The sequence below is a fragment of the Photinus pyralis genome, unplaced genomic scaffold, assembly GCF_008802855.1.
Source record: "Photinus pyralis isolate 1611_PpyrPB1 unplaced genomic scaffold, Ppyr1.3 Ppyr1.4_unclustered_Scaffold4614, whole genome shotgun sequence".
Taxonomy (NCBI): domain Eukaryota; kingdom Metazoa; phylum Arthropoda; class Insecta; order Coleoptera; family Lampyridae; genus Photinus; species Photinus pyralis.
In genome coordinates, this window is record NW_022171621.1 from 4,578 (window position 1) to 15,524 (window position 10,947).

The following is a 10,947-nucleotide window of genomic DNA, read 5'->3' on the forward strand; positions in this document are numbered from 1 at the left end:
TGTATAAGACAGGAAAAAATCAAACCAGCATTGGACAAAAAAAACCTGGTATAAACATAGACAAAAAGTACAGGTGAAAATGCAAGCAGCACATGTTAAAGTCGATCATCTCACAAACAGACCCACATACCTAACAGAAGAAAAGTTAATTAGAGCTCCCTTCTCTCTCATATTGCTTACGCATGGTCCGCCAGCGGGCACAAGATGCAGTGATGAATTGGAAAAAAACCTGCCTTAGGAAAAAACTAGCAAAAGCCGTCTAAGTTTTTTCTATTATTTTATAAAAATAGACCATACAACCAGTAGATACTAGGGATTGATTTTCTTAATTCTCTATTACTCTTCATAAAAAAATAATGTACATATTGATTGAAATATGAACAACACAATCACAAATATCCAAGTACACTTATAAAATATGATTGTTTAAAAAAAATCACTGGTGATTTGTTGAAAGCACAGCCTCCAATGATGACGGTAGTTTTAACTCAGACGATATAAGACTCTACGCTGACATCGATGTTGAAGTTGCCCTCTACCAATCATAACATGAATCACTTTTCTAATTGCCATTTCCGGATATTGTTGTTGAATAAAACTTTGTATTACTGCCTCTTGGGTTACCTGTGTACCGATGGCAAATCTCTTTTTTAATTGTTTCTCAATGCGCACTAGCATCTCATGTTCGTGCTCACTTGTAAATCCTTCCGCTCCTAAAACAACCTTTTTAGATGACGTCTTTAGTTAATCGCACCAAGTATACCTATAAGACTTCCACTCATAGCCGCGTCTAAAGTGGATACCTGAAACAAGCGTAGTGCCTCATCTACGTGAGATTTAGTTGCGAAAGGCAATAACTGCATTTTAGCCAAACTCTCCGACATACGAATGATGGCTTCCAACTGTCGGACCGTAATTGGGATAACGTTTTTTTTTTCAATTTCACGTTCGTGCTGACTAGCGCCCGAACGCATCTTAACGTAACTTCTTTGTAATTGGGCCGCTGCGTCTTCGCTTAGGCGCGGGCCACAACGGCTACAAATAGAGCAATTTATCACAGACTTTTTCGCAGACCATTTTGTACCTGCGGCAAAACTTAATATACTTCTTGATCAATTCTAACGATAATTCCTCTCCTCGCGGTTCTTGGTCAAATTGGTCGGCATTTAGGTGAACGTTCATAATATGTTTGGCGAGTATCTGTGGATAACGTAACGTTAAGCTGCTTGTAGTGGTTTATAGTACAACTTACCATGTCTCTTTCTCGGTTGTGCTCATCCTTGACAATGAAGATCATGTCAAAACGGGATAAAATAGTAGGCATAAAATCAATATTTTCTTCACCCTAAAAATTATACAAATGTAGTTAAACACATACTCATACTGTCAGATACAATGGAGGCTAGGACAATGTTGATGTATCTGAATTATTTAATTATTGATGTTTTTGTTTAAATAATTGTTTTGTATATTCTGTTTCGTGATTGTGAATTGGAATTGACTAGATTTATTCAGTTAGGAATTATTTGCGTAGTATTTGTATAAGTTTACCCCATGTTTTTCTCCGGTTATTGCGATAAGAACTGTTATCGCTGCGTACGCTAATTAATGTTCAAGGTAATGACGTGATTTCGCCGGTTGGAAAACACAGGTGCAGTTTGATTTTTCGAAGGCGCGCATTATTTTGTTAAGGAAGGGGAACGGAAGTGAGGAAAGGGGAATTTTTCAGGACCTTGTGCAATCAAGGTCAAGTTTGTTGACATCAGGACCAACTTCAAAATTCCAAACACTAAAGATTGAAGACTCATTCGAGGGAAAATAGAGGAAAATGACAGTGGAAACTCCAAGACAGATCCAAATTGAAGATGTCGAGGAACTTGAAGGACCGTGCAGTAAGTGGAACCTGAGAGTGCTACACGATGATAGCTTATGAAGCTGAACCTTTTACAGACGCCGAAGCCATTGAAACTTCTCAAGGCAAAAATTGAAAAGTGACAATTAGTGAGGAGGTAAATGCGCTCAATGAAAATCACATTTGGGACCTAGTTCCTAGGCCGGTTGATAAGTAGGTAAGTGACTGTCGGTGGGCGTCGAAGGTCAAGTACAACGTGAAGGGATTGATTTCACTGAAACTTCAGCTCTACCATGAGATGGAACCCTGTGCGTTCTCTGGTGAGTGTGTGTGTGCAAGTGAAAGACTCAAAATGATTCCATTTTACGTCAAAAGTGGTTGCCTTTATGGAGAGGTCGATGTTGAACTCTTCATGAGCCAACCAGAAGGTAACGATGATGGAACTGACAGGGTTCAAACTCCTACATGATAATAATAATAATAGTAGTAATATATAATTCGTGTTGTTATACAGTACACATTGTACTTACACATGTCAAGGTTGTATTGGAGTGAAGTTAAAAACAGGTTACAATTCAAATTAAAGTTTACAGTTTAAAAACTCATCGTAAGAATAAAAGGAGTGAGATATCAACAGTTGCTTGATGACTAGTTTAAATTGGTGTAGTGGTAAAAACCATATTTTTGGGGGCAGTTTATTGTAAAATTTGTGAGACTTAATATTTTGTGATAACTTTAACCAAAAATGATCTGTTATAAGGTTATTGTTGTCTCTTGTTTCATAATGGTGTAGATCTTTATGTTTTGTGTACTGAGCCTTCGACCATTTAAACCTGGACTGCTAGCGTCGTATAATATTTAATATAAAAATTGAAGCCAACATCTGCAGCGCCATCACTGGGTGACTAAAATGAGAACTAATAAATCTGAGGCGCTAAATATGAAATTTGAAAAGGACAAGTATATCCCATTGAACTATATACTCTGTAACTGGAACGGCATCGAGCGCCAAAATCGCGTGCCGCAATGATTTTAGGCAACCAGCATAACGTAGGTATTCTCATCCTCGTCTGGCACGTTGTTTTGTATTGCATATGTAGGACCGATCACACGTATTTGGTTAAAAATTCAGATAAGTAAATCATGGTGGCTCGACGCATTCCATTTGCTTATTAACGTAAAATAAAGTTATAAACATTGGTTGTGTTCGTTTGTAACGTACCCAATTACATAATATATTAGCAAGGAGGTACCTAATATATTACAATTGGAGTCGAAATAAAGGTAAATTTAAAAAAGCACTTTTTTTAGAATAAAATGAGTTTAAGAATCATGGTTACTCTAAGAGCAAAAATTCAATTTACTCGTAGTGGTCACCGCATTGCCATTAGAAGGAAACGAATTGACACTATGCTGGTCTTATGGAACGTTTGTTTCTCGTACACGACTGGAATTTGTCCAACAGCCCGATGGATCCTTTGTTTTCGGAACTACCTTGACACATCCAACGTAACTACCAAATACACCAGTTGTAAGTGTTGGTTGTGCCATCGGCAGTATCGAAGAATTCAGGACAAATACCCATTGGAACATCCACAGTGAGCGGCTTGAGTAATGCATAAGTGCAAATTTCGTTGTTGAGCAGCGAAAGGTTTCTGGTGCATCTAACTACGGTAATTGGACCAGAGCATTGAATAAGGACCAGAGGGTTTATAAGGCATTGCGCTACTTATATAACCCAGTTTTGTCCCAAGATGAAACGTACGCTGTTATGTGAGGTCAGAATTACACCTGCTACAAAAGGTCTCCCATATTTTTCGGAACTTGTCCCAGAAAAACTCAAGACCTGCAAATCCTTTGGAATATTTCGTAGGGAAATAAAAAAAGTTTGTAACTATGTGGATGGATATGGATGAAGAAAATGCAAACCGTGATATTTTCTACTCTACCTTTTGTGGTACCTATACCTGTTTGATATGTGTATGCTTTTATATTTTATCTTTACACTTTGACGCCTCCTAATGTACGTTCATTGTGGCCAAAGGAATCGGTAATAAATAAAAAAATCAATCCTTAAAGGTATTTTTCGCCCCATTAGTGAGCAGTCTCAATAATAACGTTGAGTGAAAAATTAAATAATAAGGAACTTCATATTCAAATTAGTAAGTCAAAACGGCTTTATAGGTTTTGGCGGCGTTAACGCTTTTCTTCATATGATGCTCTCTAGCGAGTGGAATGCTCTATTGAATTAGTATTAAAGAGTGCGAAAGAAGAATTATCATTCATAAGGACAGTATAAATGAGTGTGTACATTAGTAAAGAAATCTGAGCGGTGCAAATGCCGTCATGCGCAAAAATATTAAATGCGCCCGTCGAGGTTGAAAAATGTTATCAAAACGTACCCATGAAATTGAATATTTGAATTTTTGTTATGAAAATGATTGCACGTATATGCAACACAATTGATGACCATTTTTGCCAATCTCTTAATAACTTATTTTAGACAAAAATAAGCAAAATGTAAGACGTAGTATAAACCAACCCATAAGCGCACGTGAGAGAAACAAGGTAAGGGATACCTACCTCTACCCATCTCTCTCTCACAAAAATTCGCCACGGCCCCTGGCAATGGCTGATTTATGGGCGATGGCGTTCCAGTTACAGAGTATATAGTTCAATGGTATATCCACACAAAATATTTATAAGATAACTGTTTAACTTTATACCTGATGAATTAATTTATATAATAAATAAATTTGAAGTAGATATAATTTTTGGATAATAATACCAATAGATCGTGGAATAAGCTTTTATTTAACAAATGTACATGCTTATTGCAGCGTCTAACCAATCTCCAGGATAACGGGTAGTACATGACGGTGAGGGTGTTACACAACGATTAAGGTCCATATTTTGATGATCAGGAAAAGTGTTTAGGTACATTTTGATCTACTGTCATATCTTCAACTTGTTCTCTTGGTCGGAGAGACTATCGACATTTTCATTTGATGGATTCGGAAAAATTGAAGGAACTGAATTAGCCTTTTACTTATGCGAAAAACGTTTCTGTTTTAATGTCCTTGTTTTTAAGGTTATAAACTGCATCACATTCATCACATTTTTTTACCAAACAACTTCAGAGTCTCATTTTTAATTAATTATATAAAAGTAACACAACTAACTAACCCAAAACTACATACAATCGCTATAAAACGCCCAAATTAAATCTCGTAAGATTGACGTGTGTCAAATTTCGTTTCACAAATCGCACAACTGCTCTGTGATGGCGCTGTAGATGTTGGCTTCACTGTGCTAGCAATCCAGTTATTTTTTCATCCAAGTACTGAGCTATGTTTTTTTTATGGAATGGAATGGAATGATAGAATAAGACGTTCACTGATTTTTAGCGCATATTTTAGTTTGTGTTTTGTTCGTCCGTCTGTCCGGACCCACTTCTGCTGTTTTAAACTACACTTAGGGAAATTTTACTAGCGTCCTAGAATTTTTTACCATTAAATTTCGCTGTCTTAAGAGTGTAGAAATTAATTTTATTTTTCATGGTATTCTAATCAAAGGTCTCACCAAAAGGGACTGTTTTCTAACCTCTTAGAAAAAAGAATGTGGGTGATTAATTTTATCCTTCATGGTATTCTAATGAAAGGTCTCAACCAAAGGAATTAATTTCTACCAATAAGTCCTCCTCCTTGACCCCTTATCGTGATTGGATATAATTTCTTATATCTCAAGAATAGGTTGTCAGAGGGAGGTACTCACAAAAGGCGATTGAACCGTCTGGAACAAATATATCCATTGGTGATGTCAAAACATGCGCTATATTTGTACATACAATTTATACTTGTTTGAGTAAATGTGACCTTACTCAAAGTGAAAATAATCCCTGTTTCTTTGTGAACTCCAGGACAATGTTGATGAGGACACTTCAGTGGATGATGGCCTGGTCAGCAGGAATGACAAACATTTGCAAAAATTGATTGCTGTGCCCAATGATACTTTCCAGGTACATACAAATTGGTGATGCAAAATTTTATTTAGGATTGAAAATTCAAAAATTGGCGATGGTTCAATTTTTATTTCTCAGGAAACCTACACTCGTAAAATTCTTGAGCGGTTTAGAATGTTGAGTTGTAATCGCATATTGAAGAAGGTGCTTGCGAAGATCTTAAACGACAGGAATTGAAACCAAAGTTCCATACCGCGAAGCAATTGGGTCGCTTCTATTCCTAGTTGTAGCTTCAAGACCGGACATTTGTTTTGCAATCGGATTTCTTTCAAGAAACATGGATTTTCCTACGGTAAAGGAATGGGCAATGGTGAAACGACTCTTGAAGTACATAAAAGGAACTCAGAACTACGGAATTTTGTACAAGCATCGTGATGATGATGCTGAAGCATTTCTGTGATGTGGATTACAGCGGGGACCGCCGCCGCTTATTAAGAAAAAAATAGTTCAACTCATAAGCAGTCTCTAAAGGTTGGGTTTCGTTGTGGCGTCCTGCATTCGCGGGCCAACGAAACGTCGAACTGTCATTCATTGCTATAATTGGCTACTGAAAAATGTGAAAATGATTTCATTGGCGTGGATAGTCTGGAAAGGCAGCGGCCGCCGTCGACGGCCACGTCTCCACTGCTCAAAAGCACGTCAGGACGCGAACGTCAACAACACTATGAGCACGAACTTATAAATTAAGATGGACTGCTAATGGTAAATTGACAAATGACATCTACATGGGGGCAGCCATGATGTGCACTCACTTGGCGCGAAATTCAAATCAACTAATAATTTCTAAATAAATTACTGTGACACATGTCATTTTCCAAGGCTGCAATAGTCTCAAAACTTGAGCACTAGGAAAATTCCCCTAGAAAATAACTAAAAAGTGCACATCATGGCCGCGCCCATGCTATGGCCATTTCTACCGCTATGCAACTGTTTGATCAGCAGTCCATCTTAATTTATAAGTTCGTGACTATGAGTCTAGACGTGGCCGTGAAAGCTGGACATCGTAATGAAATTCTACCAGATGAAATGCCACAGGATCTTGGGCTTTATTATTTCCATAAATCTCTATAATTCTTTGACTCTCTATGTTGATGATGTTACCAATCAATAGCAAAAAAAGAATTAAAAAAATTTACCTTTGTTTCATCCCATCTTCCAAAGATACTGTTTGCAGCAGCCAGTACCGAGCATCGCGAATTTAAGGTAGTTGTAATGCCAGCCTTGGCAATGGAAATCGTTTGCTGTTCCATAGCCTCATGAATGGCAACTCTATCGTCTTCCCTCATTTTATCAAACTCATCAATACACACAACGCCACCATCAGCAAGAACCATTGCGCCCCCTTCCATTACAAAGTTACGCTAAAGTAACCGTTTAAAGCAACGCGGAAAACATGACGAAACATACCGAATTGGGATCTCGCATTACGGAAGCTGTTAAACCGGCGGCGGAACTTCCCTTGCCGGACGTGTAAACTCCAATCGGCGAAACGCGTTCGACAAATTTCAGTAATTGAGACTTTGCAGTGCCAGGATCGCCCAAAAGTAAGACGTTAATGTCACCACGTCGTATCAAGCCGTCGGGCAGTTTTTTTCGTGAACCTTACAAAGTAAACAACAAAGTAATGTGAAACACACACAAAACGCAATTATACATACCTCCGAATAACAAACACGTAATAGCTTTCTTTATGTCTGTCATTCCATAGATGGAAGGTGCAATACTTTTTGCTAACCGTTCATAAATGTTCGGTGATGCGGCCATCCTTCTAAACAAATCTTCTTCTTCTGCGGTAACAATATTGCAAGTTTTCCTGAGCGCGTTATTACTCGTTGCTCCTTCGCCATCTATTTGTATCCCTATAACTCGCATGTACGGAACACGGACTCCAGTGGTCTCCTTTTCGCGACCTTTCTGCAATTACGAAGACGTCAAGTACAACTTTAATGAGAGGTCTATATTACCTTTGAAAACTGTTTAACTTTTTTAATCGAATACACCCCTAGGATATGGACACGATTGCCTGGGACGACTTTGTCACATAAATAGCGATCAGCATAAAGGGTCAAATGTCGAGGAATCTCCCCTTGCGGTATCTCATCAGGTAACTCTTGTAATTTAAGTATTTGAAAATCAACACAGTTGCATTTGTCAGGTATAATAAAGTACGGATCCAATGGGCATTGCGCTCTCCCCGCTTGTTCACTACATCAGAAAGTACTCTATTTGTTGATTATCATTAATTATACACTTTGGTACAAAAAATATCAAGTATGTGGTCATTTTCCATTTAGAACTGTCAGATCTTTTGTTTTTAAATATACGTACTGAAAGGGAAGGTCGAGTTTATACTGATTTTCCGTTATTTTATTGTAAAATGTATTTCGCCTTAATGAACCTTTGGATTTAAAGAAAATCTTGTTTCAAAAAGAGGCTTTTACAAAAAAATAAATGGTATTCGTCACAATATGAATATTCCTAAAAATATACAGGGTGGTGACTTGCATAACGCATCATAGGGATTTCAATGTAAAATTCATAACATGCGATTATTGGCTCCCCAAATTATTTTAGACCAAAAATGTATTAAGGTTTTTTGTAGAAAAAATTTTTTTTACGTCATTCAACCATATTAGTTTTCAATTTTATAGACGGAAAATTGAAAAAATAAAAGACCCATCTTTTTCAATAATCTGTGATGCCATGGCATTTTATAATACAAAAACTAAGCCAATATCCGTCAAGACATGGAATGTCTGCTATAAAACAAATTAAATTTTATCAAAAAGTATTCTATTTAGAACAGCGAATTCAACATAAAGAAAGACCAAATTAGATTTAGAAAATTCCATGGCATCGCAGATTATTGAGAAAGATGCGGGTTTTATTTTTCCAATTTTCCGTCTTTCTTATGCAAAAAATTGAAAACTAATGCGGTTGATTGGCGTAAAAAAATTTTTCTACAAAAAACATTAATACATTTTTGCTCTAAAATAATTTGGGGAGCCAATAATCGCATGTTATGAATTTTACATTGAAATCCCTATGATGTGTTACGCCACCCTGTATACCTACCGTGTATCACAAGATGAACGCACCCTAGGCAAACAACAAGGTATTTTTTCGCAAAGGATCCCCTAGGCTTTTGAAACAACAATAAAAACATTTTACTGTATAAAACGCAATATTGCAAATAATATTTAATATAAATGTAATATGCGATACATCAAAATTTAGGAAATGTTACGCTCGTTTAAAAAACTCTAAAATATATTATGTATAGGGTGGTCCGTATGAAAAAATATAGTTTAGAGTCTTATAAGAAAAACAAAACACCCTGTATAAAAACTGTGTATCGCAATGCATGTTACATAAAAAAGTGCTCTGAGAAAGATTTTGCCAAAATCAATTATTTTTAATAATAAGAAAGTTATGGGGCATTAAGGAAATCGACTAAATTCGAGATGCTGCTCTTGTTCATTGCACAGCAGATCCAGTGTAAATTGTATCAGCATTTGGAAATGTTCGACTATTCATTACAAAACAAGAATAAGATTTCCCAGATACTTACGTATGGCACTTGCGCGGCATTAAATATCCTTCTAATCCAGGCTTAATAAGCAAATTTGGTACAATATTTTGACAAGAACGACACTGTATCGTAATTTTTGTAGCTTTCGCCTTAACGCCTGAAGTAGTAACTATAATTCCCGGTATTTTTACCAAATGTGATACAACGTCAGACTGCAACATTTACCTTACAATGGCCATTGAAACAAAGCAGATCTCTTACTTTAAGCGCTCTTAAATTAGACGGATTTGCATCAGACGTGAGCATTATTTGTATCTCCTCCACATTCTCTTCGCCCTCCGGTCTTGGACTTGTCAACTCGTCTGCAACCTCTTTTGCGGCCTCTTCGAAGATGGGAAGATGTTCGGTTGGTTGTTTAAGTATTTTATCGGCCAATGTTTCGTTAAAGCTACCCAAGTCTTCCAAATTCACCTCCAAATAGTAATTTTGCATGTTGTAATTGCGTTTCAATGTATCTCTGTCAAGTAATATGTATATAGAATTCTTGCTCTAATTTTATGAGTTATTGGTTACCTGTATGTGTAATTAAAATTGTCAGTATGAAATTCTCTGAGAAAGCTTTTAAATTTCTTTTTGATACCCTGTAGATTAGTTTGAACATCGTTCTGGTTATCTTCGGGGGCGAAATTATCGCTGAAGAAGATTCCAGCATTGTCAAACCCCTCCATTCTTCTTTTTACGTGCACAAAGAGCAAAAATACCAAGACAGAACAGATAATTTCAAAGACAAAGCACCGCGACCGTATTACAATTTACAAATTCTTACAACGTATAACCTCTAAAAGTTGCTTGTTGCCAGAAACCGCGGGAAGCACATAACAGCGTTGCCAAATGTCAAACAACGAAAAATTTCTTATTGCCATGTCTCTTAAAAAACCCACTACACACAGAATGTAAATTAAAAGTAGCCCGTTGAGGGGTCCGTGAAGTGAGCTGGCCATGAAAAGCACAAACAACGGATTTAAGTTTAATCGTTTGTGCTTCGTTTGTGCTCGTTTGTGCCGTATAACAAAAGTCAGCAAAACCAACCATACAAAAATTATGGGCAATTCAAAATGGTCAGCTGACTTCACGCACGAAATTAAAGCACAAACGAGGGGTTTAATTGCAATCGTTTGTGCTTCGTTTGTGCTCGTTTGTGCCGTATAACAAAAGTCAGCAAAACCAACTATACAAAAATTATGGGCAATTCAAAATGGTCAGCTGACTTCACGGACGAAAATCAAAGCGCAAACGGGGGCTTCAGGTTCAATTGTTTGAGTTTAGTTTTTGCCGGTATGTCCGATATAATAAGTCTTTAAGAGAACCAGTAATACCTACACAATTATAGATATAATGCATGCACAAAATTGCAGAACACCTAACATAAGATGCACGAATTCAAACAGCTGTAGATTTAACCATAGTGTAAAGACTTACTTATTTAACGTATCTAAGTAATTGTACATAATGTAACTGTATGTAAAGTTTCATTCCCTATGT

The 10,947-nt window shown here is 36.9% G+C and overlaps 1 protein-coding gene across 1 annotated transcript; it reads right to left on the reverse strand.

Annotated features, from left to right (window-relative positions):
• Positions 1-267: 267 nt before the first annotated feature.
• On the reverse strand, positions 268-10,282 carry LOC116182314 (DNA replication licensing factor Mcm5-like). Its single transcript, XM_031502836.1, has 11 exons — positions 9,979-10,282; positions 9,667-9,922; positions 9,445-9,617; positions 7,838-8,078; positions 7,532-7,787; positions 7,281-7,474; positions 7,010-7,234; positions 1,253-1,345; positions 1,085-1,200; positions 764-1,035; positions 268-713 (listed from the first exon to the last, which is right to left on the reverse strand). Exons 1-11 carry the CDS (start codon positions 10,131-10,133, stop codon positions 484-486), a joined length of 2,211 nt encoding a protein of 736 aa, XP_031358696.1. The 5' UTR covers positions 10,134-10,282; the 3' UTR covers positions 268-483.
• Between the last annotated feature and the right edge of the window lie 665 nt (positions 10,283-10,947).